The sequence below is a fragment of the Falco biarmicus genome, chromosome 15 (genome assembly GCF_023638135.1).
Source record: "Falco biarmicus isolate bFalBia1 chromosome 15, bFalBia1.pri, whole genome shotgun sequence".
Classification (NCBI taxonomy): Eukaryota; Metazoa; Chordata; class Aves; order Falconiformes; family Falconidae; genus Falco; species Falco biarmicus.
This window is the reverse complement of record NC_079302.1, coordinates 12,258,592-12,280,292: the sequence shown is the minus strand read 5'-3', so window position 1 is coordinate 12,280,292 and position 21,701 is coordinate 12,258,592. Positions and strand designations below refer to the sequence as shown.

Genomic DNA, 21,701 nt, shown 5'->3' with positions numbered 1-21,701 from the left:
TATTTATAATACAATGGTCTGTGCAAACCCAGCTATCTCTGGCTGGCATGTCTGCACTCACTAGTTAACTTAAATGACAGCTAAGTATATCCAAAGATCAAAAGTCCTCAAATTCTGCATATAATTTTCATACATACAGACTGAACTTTCAATAATTGCAAAAAGCAGAGAAGGGGGGAAAAATTAAGTATCACAGCTAACTTGACTAACAGAGCCATGAACAGACTTTTTTGGTGCTCTCACACAATGGGCAATTCCACCATCTGGACATGCCAGAAGGACTTGTAGTGAGGATATGTGAATCCCTGTGTTAAAACACAGAGAAATCCACATTCTGTTCAGATGCCTCTGCACACATCTACATGTAGATAGCTTTAACATGTTCAAACAAATAAAGTGATAATAAACAAGTGTCTGTGCAGGCAGCCAGGGAACAATCTGCCCAACAGGACAGCAGTTGCAGATGCGAAGAAACAAAACACTAAACAATGCTGAATAAACAATATTTTGCAAAAAGAATCCTTAATTCACGGAGGTTACTTGATGTTCAGGCACTTTAGATTTTGGATTAATGGTGGTCTGGTGGAGAGCTCTGTCACTCATTGCAAGTTGACGCAGCACAAGTCAAACACCATATTAGCATTCTTGTAGTGAGTTAAAAAGCAGTTAAAACACAACTAAAAACCACAACAAAAGAACTTCCACACAAGTGGCTCTAACATCAGTTATGTGAGTTACTGCAACGGCTGATGGTTTTGCAACACCAGCCTGCACTAACCTCCCACCACCACTCACCCACTAGGATGTTTTACTCGTATGTTATTCAGGACTACTATTTTTAAGCTTTGGTGAAGTTTATCATAGCTGCAGACATGCTTTTTGTGCAAAAAGGTTTATCATAGTTGCAGACATACTTTTTGTGTAAAAAAGTTAGTTCCGTTATTATCTTTAAGCCAATTTATAAACCAATTATAGTCCACTGACAGATGAGGTTTAGAAAGCTAGATTGGAAGGTCCTTGGACTTTGACAGCTTGTACCAAAAAGAGTCTGCACTCAGGAAAATCTGCTGATGATGTGTCTGCTCCATTCTTAATTCCCTGCCAAACGAGATACCAGGTAATACAGGTCACTGAACCAGTGACTGGCTCCCCAGGAAAGCTCAGTTACCAAGGCTCGTTAGGTTGCAATGTTACCTACCACGCAGCTTGTGCTTGGGCGAGAGGCCTGGACAAAAAGCACCTTTAACAGCAATCAGAGCATCTGAGATCCCTTGAGATACAGAGTGAATGAACTACGCAGGAACGACCAGACAGTGGATATGTCCGATAATGAAATGTGACAGTTCATGGATTAATTGAACAACGTATAACTACAGAGGTTATTAGTTTTCTGATAGCACGCAAACGGTATGGCAGAGGTTTGCAGATGTGTGAGGCACCATATTTAAAAATAGCAAACTTAATGTATTAAGTTTATTAAAGGGTCTTTCTAAATTTATTCCCATCAACCTAAATGTTATCTGATATTCTTAGATACTACTGTGACAGAAAAAAAAAAAGATAAAATGAGTATTGTTTTACTTCCTTGAAAATATTTCCTCTCTAATTATCTGTTTGCCAAACCCACCAAATTTCAGCTAAAATGAAATTTCTGAGTCCCATGTTTTAGGGACTCAGAAACATCATAAAAGATCCCTGCAATAATCTGTGACCTACTTGGTCACACCCCTGATAGGGAAGCTTTTGATTTCTTGTTTTACTAGAAACATTTCATTCTTTTCTTTTTTTTTTTTAACAAAAATCTTCCCTATCTTTTAATGAACACACCATAACTTTTTAAACAGTACAATTAAAAAGATGAGTTGTTCTAACACATCACACGATAAACTGTTCCTCAGTTGTTGTTAACTCACTGATACTCTCATTCCAGTAACTATTTGCTGATGTTTTATTAGAAGCTATTCGAGAACATAAAGTAGAAAAAGCATAAAAAAGCAATTCAGAATTACTGCGTGATTTAGCCACTTTGGTCGGGAAGTGCTCTGAAAAGGCCTAACAGGATTTTTTTGGCTGCTACTTAGGGTACTTTGTGGTTGTAATGTGACAATGATTAAACCACAAATGATTTAGCAGGGCTTTTTTTGTTGTTGTAGGGTGGGCTTTTTTTGCCAGCACAGATGTCACAATCTTACTCAAAAAATGAGTATGGCAAGGTTGTAGTAACTTCTCCCCAAATTGTGCTAAGGTTAAGTTACATTTAATTTCTAGAGTGTCCACAGAGAAGGGCAAAAGGCCCAACGTCCCCTGGCAGTGCCACTGAAATGCAGACATAACACGCAATCCCTGCTGAGCCAGCACTGGAACAGATGACAATCTGCCAACACGCAGTGACCATATCAGACATAAAACAATAGGTCCTTAAAAATTCCAATCAAACCCAGTTTAAAAAACAAACCAAAACATCATATGAATACTAAAAACAATTATTTCTTTCCTTTTCACTTGGGTGCTAGAGAAGAATTTGTTGGATTTCTGATTATCATGCTTTCCTTTTGGCCCGCCAGGTGAAATACTGAGTAGTTGCTCAGTTTTTGAGCTTGGTTTCTCACAGCACCAGGTAAGACAACTCTTCAGCAGGGTGAGGAATCAGAGTAAGAAACCAAAACGCTGTACTCGAACGCTGACGTCAGAGCAACAGTGGAGCTGTTCAAAGCTTTATATCCCGTGTAGATAACCACCTGTAAGCCTCACAGAGTCAGCGTTAGATGGCTATGTGGGTGTCTAATTCGGGGAGGCAATTTTAGACTGTTTTACAGCAGTGGCATGGCTGCAGCTGGCTGCCTTACGATAAGAGCCTGTTAACTCTCCCATCCTAAAAAGGTGATGGGAACTATACTGAATTTGCTGCTGTGTCACACCTGCAGGTACCTGCAGTACTGACTTGCAGGAATTACGAGACTTCAGCCTGCTCTGTGCCATGAGTCCCAGTGACACAACTCCCAGCCAGGACAGACTGCTCCAAAACCCAGCCCTCAGCTCCCAGTAAGATGCACCTGCCTGACAGGTGTGGGAGTTACCCAAGGGAAAGAGATGACTCCCTGCCACCTCCAAAATTCAGACCTCTTCTCCAACAGGCTGAATAGCTTTGTGCTGTTTGGTTGAACAGATATAGTTCTTTTGTATCAGTACAATGGAAGTTTTAAAGGGTAAACTCATCCACCCCATTATAAACATTATGATCTATAACACATCAGAGGCAACATCAAGGTAACAGTGCTGAAACCTTAAGAAAAGCAGTTTGAATAGATGGAGCAAGAAAACCTTTTTTTTCCCTGTCTGGAAAAATGCAGCACACTGGGATTGAGCAGTGCTGACAGGCACTATGGATTTTACTGCATGTTCCCCTCAAATAGGTGTACATTGAAAAGAGGAGGAATAAGACGGGGGGAAGGAGGGAAGTGCTTGGAGGGAGCGACTGTGGTGTGGAAACTTACAATCTTTGAAGCTTAGAAAAGACTCTGTTTAGATAAGATTCAGGGCAAACAGTATAATCTATGTCTAGCAAGTTTGCACTCTTGACAGCTACAGCTGATGCAGTGTCAAGATCAACGGACCCACGAACTTTGTACTTCAATTCAAATTACAATGTATAACGAGTGCATTTCCTGAATACCCAACTGGAAGAAAAGCAGTGCACATCAGACAACATAAAAGCAGCTGATTCCCCCCAGATTCACTGTTAAAATCAGAGTTGTATGTTACAACCTGTTACAATTAGGATAAAAGGATTTAAAAAAAAAATAGCCTTAAACCTAAACTCATTCACTAGAGAAAGGCTAAAAATCCTACAGCCAGTTTAGGCTCTAAGCCTGCAAAGATTTCTAAATGGATTTGCTTTGTACAGGCAGCATTGAAGAACCACTGAAAGTAGTGGAAAAATCCCTGTGTTCAGCTGAGCTGGAAAGCTGCGGGTTTGTCCCAGCACCATGGCGCTCCTGCAGACGCTGCCCCCAGAAGAGCTGCCCAGGGACCTCCACACCAGAGGGACCTCAGAGCAGAAAGACCCAACTGTTTTAAAGTGCCTGGTGTTATACACTTGGAAATAACTCAGCGTTATTTTAGTCCTCCTAACGCTGCAGTGGTCACTGTATGCATGGGTCAGCTCCTGTGCGTTAGTCACAAGTGAGGAAGAGCAGCTCCCTGAAGGTTTGCAGTCAGACTCGCAGTCTGAAATCTTGCATTTCAACAGATTGCTGCTTGCACAGAGGGACTAGAGGATCTGCTGAATTCGACAGAAAATACTGCCTTTTTTTTTCACCTCATGCCATAGGTTACTGCTATTCTGGGCAAGATTAGGTTCCAAGTCCAACAATGAGAGCTCCAGTAATCAGTGACACCATTTTTATTTAATAATATCTTGCAAGAATCAAGGATTGCAACTTGTCAGTATTGTCTGTGCATCCTTCAGTTCCTTCAGCTTTTCCTTCCTAAGTGGTGGCTGATGCTTTAACCATGTCTACTGACAAAACCAGAATTAACTTACCACAGAAAGCTATACTACCTTTTCTGGGTCAATCTCAGAGAGCTAGTATTCAAAGGGAGACTTATTTACGAACATTATAGCTAGGAAGAGAAATACAGCCAATTCCATTCAATTGAGATGAGAGAGAGCAGACTACAAATAGCTTTTTAAAACATATATTGTCAAGATTTACTTTCCTATCTGTCTTTAACACAATAACACATTCTTAACTGCGGGGGGTGGTGGGGGTGGGGAAATCATATTGTAGTGTCATTCAGAAGGATTTGTTAATATCAAGTACTGGTTACAACATGCCCTGAAAGCATTTGTTCTTCAGAGGAATTGGTATAAGATCTTCAACTTCTGGCATTAATGTTTTATTTCTGAGAAAAATATTTTTGCTTCAGGTATTACAGCAGGTTAATAATGATCAGCAGCACTCTGCCTAAAATATGACAACCTGAATGGGAGTAATTCATATGGGCATTTTGAAATTATACAAACTGTAAAACAGATGGTGTTCCCTGTTGCGCTGTTGTCAAAAGGTCTGGTTTACAGCCTGACTTCTTTCTAAAAATTCATCAAAATTAACTACTGTTTTTATACCGCACAACAGACAAGTGTGCCTATATGGTGTTCTACTAAGTACAACTCTGGACTACATAAAACTCAAATGACTTGCATGCAAAAAACACCCACTGCATGTGAACGAGAACCTTGTACTTAACTTGGAAGGAATAAATACTATGATTATTTTCTTGAGACATAATAAATTTTAATCCTAGTTGAATACAGGGACGATTACTCTCAAGCAGTACTCAAACTAGTAGCAAACAAAACCAAATCTGAATTCTGATGAATTTACAGAACTGTGATGGACAAAAAGAAGCAGTAATCTGTGAAGTTGCGAATTTTGAATTTGCATATGGTTCTAAGCACAACTTTGTTCAACTTCACAACAGAAACAACTGCCAAGAATACGATCTGTTATGTCAAATACCCTAGCTATTAGTTTCCAATTAAACAGTTAATTATTTGGGTTACTCTAATCCCTTGCCTTAGTACTATCCTACCCGAGCTAAATTCTCCACTATTCTGTTTTTGTTAGAGACATACAGAACAGGGAATCACCCTGCTACTTTGAATTCAAATCACAGCATTTTCTGTTATATAAAGTAGGTTATTTATGAAATATATTCATAATATGAAACTTGTTCACTGAATCTAGCTCCTCCTGACAGTCTCACTGAAAGAACTGTGCCACAATATTTAGGCACAGTTTTCAGGAGTATGCACCATCCAAAGTTTACATTCTGCTACACAAAACCACAGCCGGTTCACCCTCTGAAGTCCCTGCACTTGTGTCTTCCTCCGTGAGCTTTACTACTGAAATCTTTCAGCAGCACGCAAACAGGGAGGAGGCAAAACACTGGAAAATAAAGCAGCTGCTTTGGTTTGTGATTCTAATAGACAACATTCCTTGGAAGGATGTACATGGGGAAACTAGTTAGGGTGGACCCCTTCATTGCAAATGGTTAGGAAGCTACACCAATGAACAAAAATCGAAGATACCAGAAAGGCACAAAAAGTAAGCATAGGGTTTCACACAGCAGCTCAACACTTGTGCAGTCACAGCTGCCCAGAAGATCAAGATCAAGTTCAGGTGGGATTAACTTTCTTTAGCATCCTGCACTTAGAAACACATGAGGCTTTCTTTGGTCCTCTGCCACCAAGGGGAAACCAGAAAGAAGAGTGGCCAATACTCAAACTCCAGGCACGACTGCAGTAGCAACCTAAATACTAATATGCTGACCTTGGCTTTAAGGTTGCGTATGGCAGGTGGCACACCATGGAGCGGTAATGTTTCACCCTAGTGAACTCCCAAGGACCTTTTCTCCTGATCTTTAAAGGAAGCCCTCAGACCTACAGAAGGGTGTAATGCCTTTCTCTGAATCGTTCTGCATCTCACAGAGTTTGGCCCTAAATCTACTAAACACAAGAAAGAAATGTCAGAGTGGAAGGGTTACTGCTAACTTGGGAGAAACACCTTCAGACACCTACTCCCAGCTGCAAAATGCAAGACTCAACCTGGTGAGGTAGCTGAAGCTGGGCCAGAGGAGGGACCATCAGCTACAGAGAACTTTCTGTAGTCCAAGCCAGAAAGCTGCTGGCCTGCGCTCACTGGCTGTTTGGTCCAATCCTCCCCCCTCAGCCTCTTTACCTCAGAAGACCTTAGTCTTTCGGGAACTACTTACTACTTTGCACCTACTGCAAAAGGGTACCCATTCCTGGTAGGCTCTAAAGATCAGCTCCTATCTACACAATTAATAAAAGGATGTTTTATTTGCTCGACACAAAGGTTTACTTCTTTGCCTGAAATGTTTTTGACTGTACTTGGTTTTGAGTGGTTTGAAGTGCACTGGATTGTACTTTCTTGCTCAAAGACTATATGACAATCCTGGCATCACTGAAATCTGCAACGGCTGATCTTTGATCCTGGAAGAAAGGATTTAAGAACTTAAAGACACCATGTCTTTAAGTGAAACCTGAGTTCTGGGAAAGCTATAAACAAACAAGGAATCTTCCAGCCCCAGTACGGAGAAACCTCCACCTTCCATTATCAGAGATTTCAGTCCTGAGACAGATTTCTTTCAAGATGTTCCTCAACAAGATTTATCAGAAAAGCAAAGCCAGAGAGCCAGAGGCAAGACAATACTTACTTTCTTAGATAGTAAAATGCAGGTCTTGGGGATATGCATATACCTCTGAGCATGAGCTCCAACTTGAAAAAACGCAGAGATAACAAATCCTACAGGGAGACCCTATAGTAATGTCAGCATCCTGAGGAGGAAAGCTTTCACACTGCACATAAACTGTCTTGATGAACAACAACTTCTGTGCATATTTGGAACTATTTTTTATTTTTCATTTTATTGAAACAAACAAACAAACATCAATCAGCAAATATTCCCAGCTGTGCAGCTGATGTCTGAATGCAATTTTGGTTCAATGGGGACTTTGGATATACAAGTTTTTAAATCATATAAATGTAGAGATAGGGAATTGAGTGGCTGCCAGCCTGGCCTTACTCAACTGCTCCTTGGGAGCATTTTGCTAGACAAAGATCTTTTTTTAAAACTGGAATTTAGGACAATAGACCTTACCGATTGAGGTGTTTTGATTCTCTCTCCCTCTCTCCCCAAATACTAACGTGTACAACTTAGACCGCAAAAAGGTTTTTCTGTTTGTTTTTTTAAATATACATAAGTTTTGCAGTAGTACCAGGAATGCTAAGTACAACAAGCTCCTTTCCTTCCCCTTCTCCTGTGACTTTCTGTTACTCTACAGAGAAGAAAGGGAGGAATGTGCAGAGGTCCCAGCGTGCAACTGCAAAGGGATGAAAACGGAAAGTATGTGATTGCTCCAGTATTTAGCTCATTAATCTTAAAGACTCTGTTTATGATCTAGTGCTTTAATCCAAAAGTAGCTTTAATTGCAAAGCTTAAAGATAAGCATACTTCCTTGTTATATCCTCTCAACTCAGTGGCAGTTTTAATATATTCGAGAAACTTCGAAGTTTCTATAAATAGAAATTGTATATAGAAACTTTCTGTATGTAGAAACCATACTGTCCTTTTCAACATAGGGATTAAATTTATAGAATTCTAATTATTAATATTATCTAAACGCTTAAGATAATAATCCACATAATAAATAGCAGAAATCACTTGAAAGGTTGGACATGGTATAAATACACAGTCATTTGCTACAGAATAAAAAAGAAACCACTTCACAGTGACTTCCCAATCGCTATTGGACTCGTATTATCACTAACAGTAAAGCATCCATATGAGAACAAAGTGATACTCAAAGCTGGGTTAAGTATGAATGTGGTTCATACACAGAAACTGAAGCACATCACTATCTGCTGGCTTGGGAAGTACTACCTCTGCTGCTAAGAGCCAGTTGAGCACAACTGACTGTTGTCAACATCTCTTTTTCTTACATCACTGACATTTTCATTTGCATGTTTCAGAAGAGTCATGGAGTGATTTAGGTTAGGAGGGACACCAGGAGGGTATTTGGTCCTAACTATGGCTCAGAGTAGGGCTAACTTCAAAGCTAGCTCATGTTTTCTCAACAGGTTGCTTTCTACAAGTTTTGTACAAGGACTTCCAGCAAACCCAATTATTTTACATATTTCTTCGAACTGACTTATATTAACGACAAAGAGCAAACAATCCTGGTCCCCCAGGTGTGACTTATGACAACTGACGGCTAATAAAGCTATTACATTGACACTGGATCTAACTTATGCAACTGGGATAAAGAACAGGATTTGGGAACAATGCACGTGTGCCCTTTCAAGTTCTTTAGATCCTTTCACTATCAACAGACACGTCAAACTTGCTCACAAAAAGGTCTAATCTAGCCCTGCAGTTCAGGCTTTCAACCCTTACCACGACAGCTGTCCGCTGGAGGTACTACAGACATTAGAGTCGAGACCTCAATCTCTGCCATTAACCATTACACTATATAGCCTCATACCTACTGACATTGCGCTACACAATACTTTTTTTTCCACCACAGTTTGCTTTTTTAAGCCTGGGCAATTACAGGGGTGGGGGAGAGCTACACTAAAAGCAGTATTTTTATGGTTACAGCATCAAGGACTCCAGAGTTAGGCAATATCAACTGATACTGTCTGTGCGAGCTTTGCTTGGACCCTTGGTGCTGACGTGTTACAGTCCAGCCCTTCAGTTCTGTGACCATCTACTCCTTTAGGTGGGATTTCAATAGTAGCAAGGCCTTTTTGATGCTGCTGCCTTTTTTTCAGTCCTGCAATAGCACTTTTAAAACCGTATGGAGATTTTCAGTGACACCAGAGGAATAGACCCCATGGCTACATTTTATAATGTAGGCAACTGACTAAAAGACAGAAGACCTTATGCAAGCAGATCTGCCACATCCATTCAGGTGTTACTACAGAATTCACGTGGAGGAAAGCCTCAGAAGTACCTCAGCCCAGTGGAAAAGCTTCAATCAGACCAAACAAAGCTTCCTACCAACCACAAGATGCAAGTCCACAGGAAGCCCCAAGTCCATTTAGTTTTAGGGCTACCTTATTTCCAGAAGACTCTAACTCCAAGACAAGTACAGCTCCTGCTAAACCACTGAAGATAACTGTTTCTCTTCCATCTCTTGGCAAAAGCTGAAAGTGTCCAGGAAAAGAAACAAGAGGCTTAACAAAAAAGCAAGCATGGCAAACGTACCTGAATGCTGCCACCGGGAATTAGCAACCATTCTTCCCTCAGACTCAGACTCCCAGAAGGATGCTAGGCAACTTGCTTCAAACACTATTTTTTATTTTTATTTATGTTACATTTGCTCATTAATAATTTTCTTTCATTTTATCAGTGTCTGGTTTGACAATCTGGAGTCTGATTTGCAGAAAGGCTGAGCGCTCACAGCTGTTAACAGAGGTCAAAACAACTGGGGTTTGAGCAAAAGCAATGTTCAACTCCGTTAAAAACAATATATAATTTTGAGTCTGATGAATTTCAGTCTTGGAATTCCAAATGAGTCGACAGCTTATACATTAGCTTTTCCAGCCTGTCTGCCACTGCCTGCAGAAGAGGAACTGCTGCACACTTCCACATCACTAAGATGTGAAAGTGACCCTGCTGCCTGCCAAGCACCTGCATACTGTTATGAGGAGCACTGAGGAAAACTGGTGAGGACATTAATAATTCTGGATTCAGAGCAGGTTTTGAACAGTAGGCAATAAACAGCTCTGGGCCATATATGGAACAAAAGGTTAAAACAAATTACTGAATAGCTGCTCATTAGCTCAGCTCTTCCTGTTACATGCACTGCATGAAGACAGAGGAGGGAGAAACAATGGATGTATCTACAAGGAGATTTTAATTCCAATCATCCTTGGAGGTGAAATCTCTTGGTTGTCCCCACTTGCTGTGTTTTGGTTTACACAGTGGAGTTCTGGAGTGCATGAGCTGAATTCATTTCAGATGAAAGCAAACAGGGAGATGTGCTCCAGGAGTGCACCTAATGCGCCTCAACCAATCCAGTAAATATAATGAAATTAAAAAACAAAGCAGAAATAAGCCAACTTAGGACACTAACTTCTGGAATACTCTAAGTCTGGGATACTTGGCTTTACAATTTCACTCTTTTTTAGCAATTCTTTGTATGTGAAATATCTATGTGAAGACAAATCGTTTCTCAAATCACTGTTCTGAGCAAGAAGTAGATGATGCCTCAGCCACCAAAGTGAATGGAGGTGTCAATATCCTCCACATCCACCCTGTATTTTAGTTCCGTGGAAGAGTAAATTTAATGCAGATGGACTTGATGTATTAAGAATATCCCCTAAGCAGAAATGCAGCATTCCTCTCTGACATCTTGGATCATGAGCCTGACTTTGTAGGAAGGAGACAATTATCCCACTGCCACACAAGCACGCCTTTTTGACTCTTTCACTTCAGCAACACGCATCGCTGTCTTCATACAAGATCCATGTTCAGTAGTTTCCAAATAGCTGCTTATGCAAGACTGAACGTGTCTTTCTCCCTTTTTATTTTAAACAGATTTGGTTTGTGGCAGGAGTTGTGATGACTGCACTGCACTTGGGCTATGATCCCACAGAGAACATTTCTTAACTTTCAGAATATATTGTTTGGCTCACAGAAGGAATTCTGTTCTTTCAGTTGGAAGGTAGGGAGACCCATACATGTGATTTGAGCTGTTTGCATGTTCGGACCAGGTACAGGATGCAGTCAGATGAATGCTGCTCTACAATAAAACGTTTTGAAGTATTTTTAAAATTATGACAACTGTATATAGAAGTATAAACAAAAAGTATTAGGAGGTCTATTATCTCTCAGAAAGTAACTTCACTCGAAAGGCAATTAGGCTCGTATGAGAGCCAAATTAAAAAAAGAAATGCAAATCTCTGAACTACACACATCTACACAAAATGTCCAAGTTTACTAGCAAATGTGTGTCCTTCCACAAACACAGTTATGTAACGCACTATTTGGTTAGTGACTCTCCCTAAAGCACTCGCTCCCTATCTTGCAATGAGAAAGACTCCAGGAATCATTAACCTTGTGAAGACAACAACTAGATGTCCCCTGCGACCCTTTGCCACAAGGTGTAATTAAGGCCCCAGTCCTGCAGCTGGAGAGCAATGCCATTTCCTACAGTTGCTGACTGGTGCATGGACTAACTCCGCACAGCCTGCCCTGCGAATGGTCACTGCCATGTCAGCCAAGTCACTTGACTGTCTTTGATCTTTGGAACCCTGGGAAACGAAGACAAACACAAATAACAGCAAAATGAACAAGGGCTCCATAATTCAGAAAATCTGATTAAACCATGATGGGGCTGGGTTTTACATTTAGTGCCTCTAAGCCCGCAAGCTTTTCTGCCTCCTTTTTCAGAGACCTACAGCATTAACTTTCCATCCGATATGGGGAAGAGACACTTGAGAGCTGAATTCACATCATCCCTTCTTGCTCCCCTCTGTGACAGTACCCAGCTCCCCCAGGAGCAGATCCGGGTGCTTTAGTCAATAAGCTAACAAATTAGATTTGTTCAACGAGACGAAGGATGCTGCAGCCTCTCCCACAGAAGCGGCTTTCTCTGGGCAGCAGTAACAATACATTCAGCTTGCACCCACCCCTTTGAGGGGCTCTGGGGTTTCTCAGCAGTCTGAGAAGTATGTGACACTAACCATGCTATAAAGGTCAGTGTTTCTATTTCTTTTTCTACAGCGGAGTACTAGCCTTCCAGGAGATCCAATGCCACTTTCAACTAGCAGTCCAACAATGCACGACACTGCAGTTTTTCTGTCTGTCTCAGTGTTCAATTAAAACAGCTAGCCAAAACATTTTAAAGGAATTTGGTGGAAGGCACAAAGCAGACACATTTCTTTAAAAGGATTTATGAAAGCCTTTTACAGAAACGTCTTATCTCCTACATCCCTTTAGTAAGAAAAGGGGGATGACTGAAAACAAAGTAACCATTTGAATAATATCTGATTTTTTAAAATTATTTAAATTTGTATATAAAAGAGGATGTCTCTCTAATCCAACTCATCGTTTCAGTTTCGAATGTCTTTAGAACGTTGTAAATTCACTTCAGACACAGGAAATAGTTTTCTGCCAACTACCTGTTCTGAGTGTTTCCTACCAATTTCAGCACTGAAGAGTCTTTGGCCTTTGGTGTGTTTTTGAGAATTCAGAGGAAAATACAACAATGCTGTCAGACTTCTTGCATCAGTGGACAAATGGGTTAAAAGCTGCAAAAGAACTAGGGTACAAGCCATATGGACCTAAAAAGCAGACTTTTCCAGATGGTGAAAATTTTTGCACGTTGCAGGATCTGACAGTATTAGAGATCTGTAATTCAACAGAGTGCAAAAGGTGCAGGTTGCACGTCACCACACAGAGGTACCAAATGAACCAGTCCACAGAACATGTGTTTAACCTGCTTTCTGTAGCAAAAAAATTCATGATTACTAGTCTCATACACTGTATAAACACATTTGCACTGTTCTTCTAAATAGGCAAGGCAACTAAAGCACAGGGAGAACAGAAATTTCAGTCCCATCTTCTGCCAGACATCAAGAATGATTTCTCTGTCTGTGAATCTCAAACTCCGCAAACTACTCAAGGATCCTTGCAACTACTTTTCAGAAACACTTAACCTATGGCCTTATTTTCTGACCCTGTAAATAAAGCGTTAAGTAAACCGAGGAATTCTTTACACCATCTTGAGCAGAGCATCGTTTTACCTCTCAAGTTCTGAAGATTGTTCGCAACTTATTAGCATGAAATACTGCCAAAAATGTTACATGAAATTAAAGGTGGTACTGAAATGCAAAGCAAACTATGAAGAGCAACAGGAAGATTCTTCAGGGGAGAAACAGCAGATGACGGAGAACGCACATTGTTACTAAAGTGGCAAAATATCTAGGCTCATTTTGCAGATAAGCTTCAAGTGTTACTGCTCCCTCCCAAGCTGCTCAAATGAACAGTGCCACTGCCAGCTTGTGTAACAGGAAAATTATGTATGTTCTGACTGGCAATCCAGAAAGCCCATGCACTGAAGGCCTGATGATTGAAAGCTAATACAGTAAATTTAAACAATAAGTGTGCTTTGTGCATTAAGTACATTTTTCTCAAAGCTGTTCTATTAGTAATACTGAGAAATGCTCTAGTACCTTTGCCAGTGAAATACTCAAAATGACAGCAGCAGTTAGCTCTAAAAGCATTTATTTGCTGCCCTGAAAGCAGAATTGGTGAAAAATAAGATTTTCATCAAGCCAGGCAGTTGTTTCGACTATGAGAATGCATACTTGATGAATTAGCTTGCCTGCAATTCAAAGGCATACAGTGAAGTACCCAATAGCCAGTGCTTTCTAAAGCTTTTTAAGGCTAATAGAGTATCCTTCCCAAAGAAACATACTCCATCCTCTTTTTCAACAGAAGATTTCTATTGAGCTTACAGGTAAAAATACAGAAAATGCTTGAAACAAACTGAAGCACGACAAACATGTTCAAACTCTGACTTCAGCCTTTGGCATAAGCTTCCTGAAAAGATGGCTGCCAATGTAAACACACAGCAGAGTAACAACTGTCACCACTAGATTAAAGGAATTAAAAAAAAAAAAAGTGGAAGATTAAAACACCTTTTCAATCTCACTAATAATTGTTTATGGGTTATTTCTTTAAAAGTGTTCTATGGAAAATGTTGTGTGCCCTACCTTTATCCTCCACTAGGAGCTATTAAAGTATGGAAATTAGTTTTGTCATCTTGTTGCTTTTCAGTGCTTTCTAAAATCCAAACAACTGCCTTGACAGCCTGAATGCTGCCATCAACCTTGTCAATTCCTGCTGACATATACCTATCTTTTACCTGGTCTGACTGCTTTCATTACAGCCCGTGATGACTTCAGCACTGCCTCATAGATAGCCCTCTGGTCCGGAGTGAACTTTCCATTTGCCGGGAAGGTGCAAGTGATGTCAGAGCCATAGCAGTAATACTCTCCTCCCATATCGAACAGGCTAAAAAGGAAACAGGGGGAAAGAAATGAAAATTTAATTCCAAAGAAATAGTCAACAGAAGACATTTATCTTGCTGTGCACTTAAAAGTCATCTGCATTTTGCTAGCTGGCCATATAATCACCACTTGAATGCTGCTCCTAAGTAAAATGTGACAACAGTCCATTGGAATCTCCTAGCAGAACAGTATATGCATTACATATGGCTTAAATGGACACCCTTACAGACTGTGCTGGTCCTGCTTGGAAACACTGAGAGCACGCATGAAGGAAGATAAAAAGTACATAAGGAATCCACATCAAGATCTTCAGTTCCAGAAGAAAAAACATGTCCTTTTTTTCCTTCCTGGGAAATGCTGCTACCACCACATGAAGAGTCTAACCTCAAAACTAAATAGAGAAATATTAATTAAATTATGGCCTTTTGTATCTAAGTGTCAAAACACATCTGACTGTTTAAATAAAATGTCCCAAATAAAGGTGGACTGCCACTGCTCCCAATATAACTCTCCTTTAAGACAAACTTGCTTTACAGGGATTAAAGAAACAAGGATTATGGGAAGATCCAACCAGAAAGGAACATTTAGAAGTTTTCTGCATCAGAGATAGAAGAAAAAAATAATTATGTGCTTTATTTTATGGGGACAAAACCCCCTTGTTTACCCCTTGAGAAGCATATTTATTCTATACATTAATCAATGATTCACCACTGATTGCTCAGTTGCTGGAAATCAATCTACAAGAACAGCAACTGGATCTCTACACCCTTGTGAGAACCAGGTTAGACATTTGCAGTGCAATGTTTCTTGAGCCTACCTGATAAGACACTGCACTAGTTTCAGCAGGCTCAAAAATCAGCAAATAACAAAATAACCATTTGGACCAAACAATACCCGAGCAAATACCCGCCCCCCCAGTTCATCATACATCCATTACAGGATGGCACATTTTACATGTAAGACTTTGGTCTTGACACAGTATTTGTGTGACCTCCTCATTTCTTAAGTAATGAATCAGAGCTGGAATCTGCTAATTTAAGTTTTCTTGCATCTACTTCAAACAACTATATGAGACTTATCATCCTAAGAAATACAATTTTCCTTCATTGTGTTTGAAAACCTTGGAGTTTTCTTTCTCTTTTGTCTGCTTTGCAGCAGGGTCAGTCAGACAACAGAAGCAGGAGGACACTTCACTGGGGCACCCTCTCTGCCATCAAATCCCAATTACAGGAGTAATTAGGAAAACCATGCAGTGTAGCTCTGTCCCCAACCAGCATACATGACAAGGCAAAGGTAAGTATAAGCTACCACAAAAAGAGCTAGAGCACTCAGCTGTCAGTGTTCACCATTTCCAACATAACTGCCACCGAAAGCAATGGACAGTAAGTAAACGAAGGCAATCATGATAGAGCTGAACAATATTTCAGCAGGCTTGGGACTATTCTTGCTGCACTGCATACACAAGACACATACTCATGAAGATTTACTCCAAGAAATTTTAAAATCCACCCTACAAATTCCCCTGTGAACAAATCTTTACAAGTGCAAGTCCTGCTGAAGTCATCACCAGGCTCCCCAAACTGGGCAAGGTTCACCTGCAGCGAGACTTGCAGGACTGGAACTTCAGGAACAAACCCAATGGTTTACAGATGTGGAACTGCACAAGGATTAAAGCTATAGAAGCAAACTCCTCAGGAGAGGAGAATGCTACAGAGACAACTTCAAAGTTACGTACATACATGCAAAGCTAATACAAACACTACACATATCTACTTAAATATGAAATATGGTATGTTAAAACAGAAAGTTGCTAATTGAAAAGACACACGATAGACAGCAAGTATCAGACCCACAGGATATAAACCCCACAATTTGACACCAACATAGCAACCGTAAACCAGACTAGCCAAACATCAAAATCAGAAACCCCATCAACACTGCCTAAGTTTTGATTTTATGGTTAGACTCACTTCTAAAAATAACTAACGATACACACAGAAAATCTAAGGATACAGAAGACTAGTTGCAGCAACTAAGAATCATGTAAGAAGCTGTTATGTACTCTAATGTGCCAACAAGATTTCAGATTAGTTATAAATCTTTCAACCTATCCCACACTGAATCCTTTCAAAATCACAAATCAAGTTTCATGGTGCTTTGTGGTATTTGCAGCAGTTTTGTGCCCTAACCCTGTTGCATTTACAAGTTTAAATGCCTATTCAGCATGGTGACAGCTGTGACCAACAACTTGCAAACTCCTTGTCCACATCTACTGGAAGTTGCTATGTTTTCTATATTTTACGTGGAGAATAGTTATTCTGAAATTACCACAGGCAAAATTTTAGCTATGTCTTTAACCCTACAATTATCAGCATTTTCTCAAACCCATTCATCACTCTGTGGTTGTTAAATAGTTTTTGAGTTACTGGAGCACTGAGTAATGGAAAAAAAATATCACAAAACTGATGGTACACCAAAACAAGGCTCACAAGCTAGGAAGCACCATTTGTTCAGGTTTCTTGGCTTCCAGACAAGAGGAGACATGAGGGAAGATGTTCTTTGAAATTCCACCTCAGAGCAGAACATACCATCCAGCTTGTATGCTTCAGTGAAAAAAGCATCCAAACCAAACTGTACGTTTGGGAATATTTTGGCTCTTATTGGGAATTCTCTTCCATTTAACTTCAGTTGGGAACATATCCATTAGTTAAAATGTTGCCCAAGACATGGAAATAGCCCAAATATTGTAGTTATCTTGAGGAAATAATGGGAGCCTGAGAAGATCCCAGTTTCACATCTTTGCTTGTCAGGCAAACTAAGTGGTGAAGCACATTTAAATTGAATAAAATGTATGTGAGCTATTATCTTCTTCTGTTAACTAACTGGAAAAAAGTTTCTAAAAGCAGGTTCCTTAGAAAAAATACATTTATTTTACCCTGAAATCAGATGGTAACAGCTAATAAACTCCTAGTAAAAGAGATATTATTAATGTATTTTATAACTTTCTCAATTGCATGTACAAAATTACCTGCCTGATAATACAGTCTTACAAGGGTCATGTACGGAAACAACTACTTAATGTTATTTGGACTGTTATCAAATGTAGCAGCAATCTAAACAAATTAAATGCACAAATGAAAATAGGCCTTACAGACATCTTGATCTATAGCTTACCTTTTAAAAACTGTTCAATGCAGAGTAACATATGCAATAATACAAAAAGTATCTCCAAACTCTATTATATTTCCCTTTCAGATAAATTAAGCGCTACACATCTAGCAGACTGTGTAAGCTGTCTATTACAAAACTTAATTGTGAATGCAGTTTTCTTTTGAATGAAGAAAAATTTAATTCCAGAACAACCCTTTCCCCACTCCTTTTTCAGCAAGGACGCAATTGTTAATCGCTGATTTCAGTGAATGCAGAAATGATGTGCCTGAGGTTGTCAGGTTTACCAAGATATCTTGAATGGGAAGGCAGATCGAGAAGGAGTGCTGCTGATCGCAGAGGTGCGTGGTAGTATGCCAAAGTTCTCACTGATGTATCTTGAAGCTGATGAAGCCTTTTATTGCCCAGCTCAATCTCTTTCAAAGCTTTCTGAGAGCGAAGCTAATCTGGGTTTACATCACTTTGTTTGGAGCAAAAGCAACAAAAATCTACCTGGCTTAATTTCAGAGTAAAAAGTACATGATGTGTAAAGCAGATTTAACAGTCAGAAGACCCGTGCACTCTCTGAAAATTCCATGTTACTGTTTCAATTTGTTTGCTAGATTGAGTAAGAAGCTATACTGCAAGACACATAGCAAAAATATTCCAAAGTCCTTCTTGGAAGCATGGGCATAGTTCTCCTAAGGGAGGCTTCAGTTCTGTGTATAGATATATATAAACTTTCCTCCCAAACACATTACAAAATACTGTGAACATTAATAACTAAAACTGAACAATGCAAAGTATGAGAAAAATCAGATAACCTGTCAGCTGCTCTACTGACATAATGACTTCCTTACATATAATTAATATGTTAGCCAACAACATCAAAAAAATAGTTGCCTTCTGCATCTTTTTAGAAGTCACCTTTCAAAAACGGCTAAGAGCATTTCATTCCTTTCAAAGTGAAAAGGTCTGACATCACAACTTAAAATCATTTTGCACATAAACTAGCATCAAGTTGAAAAGAAGCAGAAACATGTGTTGTGCCACAGCCTTGCAGAAAGGATTGGCTGGATGTGCCTCTCCTTACAGGAGCTTCTCAGACCTTCCCCAGCAGGTCCCCAGTGCCGCTGGCAGCCAGCCCTTCCATGTCCAACCAAACTGGGGTTCTGCTCCCTGTGCAGGAACCCAGGAGGGGAGTTTAGAGAAACTATTTCAAGTCCTGTTGATTTTGAAGTGAATTCAGGCTTCTAAGTCAGTACCGTAACTGGAATGCTACATGACATGATGTGCAAAAGCTCTTTCCCCTCCCATCCCTCTGAAACAGTATGGATGAGTAAGACGTGGCTGTGTTACTTTCACAGAATATTGGCACCACAAAATGCAAATTTATAGTTATGTTTTTGGCTTTCAAGCCCAGAAAAATAATAGGCATTTTGATACTGATTTTAGCTTTCTTAACCTCTGACTGTGAAGCATCACAAAACACTTTGCATAATATGTTAGGTTTGAAAACTCTGGACTATAAACAGCCATGGCTCTTTTCTTCATAAAGTCACTGTATACCATTTGTTTTAAAAATAAAGCATAATCTTCCTCTAAGCATGTGTTTTAGTTTTATAGGCTTGCTGACACTTTTATTGTCAAATAATTTGAAACTGCCAGGCAATGAAGCAAATTATGGCCAATATCACAATGGGAAGCAACACTTATCTGGGATATCTGAGCCATGTGTATGCATTGTTATGGTCCAACCACCAACCCAACCCAAAGACGAGGTCTCACAGACATTTCTTGGGAAGCCTACAGCTACTCCTGCAAGCTAACACCTTAAAGCTGTCATCTTCTTGCTCTTCAGATCTGCTTCATCTGTACACTCAGAACTGGATCTCTTCATGGCCCTTAAAAAACCCAATTATTCTTTTGCAGTCGTTAACACCGCAGAGTGATGGCTGCACTGAGACCCAAGTGGATCTCCTCCCGGTGCAACACACTCCGACATGGGGTTATGCTGAGTGTCACCTGCCTGCAACCCACGTCCTCCCCAGCTTCTGTTCTCAAGGACAAAACCTTTCCTTCCCCCAACTGCATCTGCAAGACTAGCAATTAGAAAACTGATATTGCCCTACCTTACTGTGCCCTCCTTGCACCTCAGGTTAAAGTGAACAGGTACGAATACTGATGCACTTTACTCAGCAACATTTACTGAGGTTTTAGGGTTTTGAGCCATTATTAACCAACACACCTAGAAGCAGCCACACAGGTGAACTCGTGCCAGCTCAGTCCTAGAACAGCAGGAACAAAAGTACACACAAACTTTTCCTCCTCTCATTGCAATAAAGCAAGTCATCCCCAGCTGGAGATTTATTCTGTGTGATCTTGCCTTACTCTGCTCCGAGTTCATGAGAGCGCTCTGTGCTTTACATTCCATGAAGCAATTAAACCTTTATGTATTCATGCACTAACAAAATCTGACCGTTTGTTTGGTTAAACACTTCTAAGGCAATTTCAGGCTTAAGGGAACTAGTTATCAGCATTTCTGTGAGATGCGTCTTTGGAAACATGCCGAGTGATTTGGAAACAGGGTGGTTTAATAGCAGACCACGAGGATGAGTTATAGTAAATGATATCACAAGTAAGAAAATGGAGAGTTAAGTGACACACACTTTTTCATCAACTTGCATCCTGATTAGCCAAGAGTTATCAATTAAAAAAAGCAACACCAGGTAAGATACCATTGCAGATCCCAGCAAGAGAACTGAACAGTATAGTGTCAAGTTCTACGATGCTCAGGGAGGTGGTTTTTTTTTAAGAGGTGCCCTGCTGCGACCAGCTTCCACCTGACATGACAGAGAGGGAGCTTATAGTGGCTGTCTTGAAGCCAGGCTTGGCTCAGTAATTTAAGGGCAGATTTTTGTTGTCAGCACCCCTGGAGTCAAGAGTAATCTTAGAAAAATGCTAGAGAATGACTTCTGTGTAGGAAATGGTATCAAGATATTGTTTAAAAGCTCCTGTTCAGAATATCCTGTAGCTCATGCAGGTAATGCAATTTACAGAGATACAAAACAGTTACATGACTATTCTTCATCTAACCGAGATTAATGTAGCCATGTGGCCCCATACTTCTTGTTTGTCCTCAGCCGTGTCTTTTCATCTTGTCTACCTTCTCCATGACTTTCCCATCTTTGCTCCTTTTGTAACACTGTCTCACTTAAAGCTTTCCCAGACTAATGGGAGCCTTGTCTCAATCTTGCCTCACAGAGGATGACAAGATACGACACTAAGCTTAGCTCAGATAGGAAGAGTGTGAAGAAAAGTAGTATCTTTTACATTACATTTTGAAAGGGAGAGGGGTGCATGCCTGTAACTCTACAATGCCAACTACAGAGACTTCAAGTGGTTGTAACTAGAATACACAAAAGTTTGAGGTAGTTAAAAAAACCAAACCAAAACAAAAAACATCAACAACAAGAGATTACAACCAAACAAAAAACCCCACCTTCCCCAGGTGTTTGTGCCTTGCACTGCCCAGGACTTCCTCTCACTGCCACGAACACAGACACTGGCTCCCAGCAGCAGGGCAGCAGCGCGATGCAGAGACGAACAGCGGTGGGTGTGCTGTCACAGGGAAGGTGCGCCTCTGCTCTGCTGCTCTATCCCCACTGCTGAGAGAAAATGCGCTCCCCAACCCAACAACACTGTGTGGGATTGTCCTCTCAGAATGATTTGAGCCAAGCAGAAGAACTTGAGATCCATTTATCTCACAGGATATGAAATCTCAACCTCACTGAATTTACCAAATAAGCTGCACGTAAGGGCTGGTTCAGTAAACACCCACGTATTCTAGTAAGATTTTATGTGCTGCTTTCACATACAGGTTAAGGAGTCCCTCGCTTACAGTATTTATCTCTTGAAGAAATCTAAGACAACAGCCTTAAGCTT

The 21,701-nt window shown here is 40.3% G+C and overlaps 1 protein-coding gene across 1 annotated transcript in view; it reads right to left on the bottom strand.

Annotated features, from left to right (window-relative positions):
- The window catches only part of PEPD (peptidase D), a 141,447-nt gene that overhangs the window by 23,885 nt on the left and 95,861 nt on the right, over positions 1-21,701 (bottom strand). Inside the window, exon 12 of the mRNA XM_056360502.1 lies at positions 14,465-14,613. Coding sequence (XP_056216477.1) covers positions 14,465-14,613 — 149 coding nt within the window. The remainder of the gene's footprint in view (positions 1-14,464; positions 14,614-21,701) is intronic.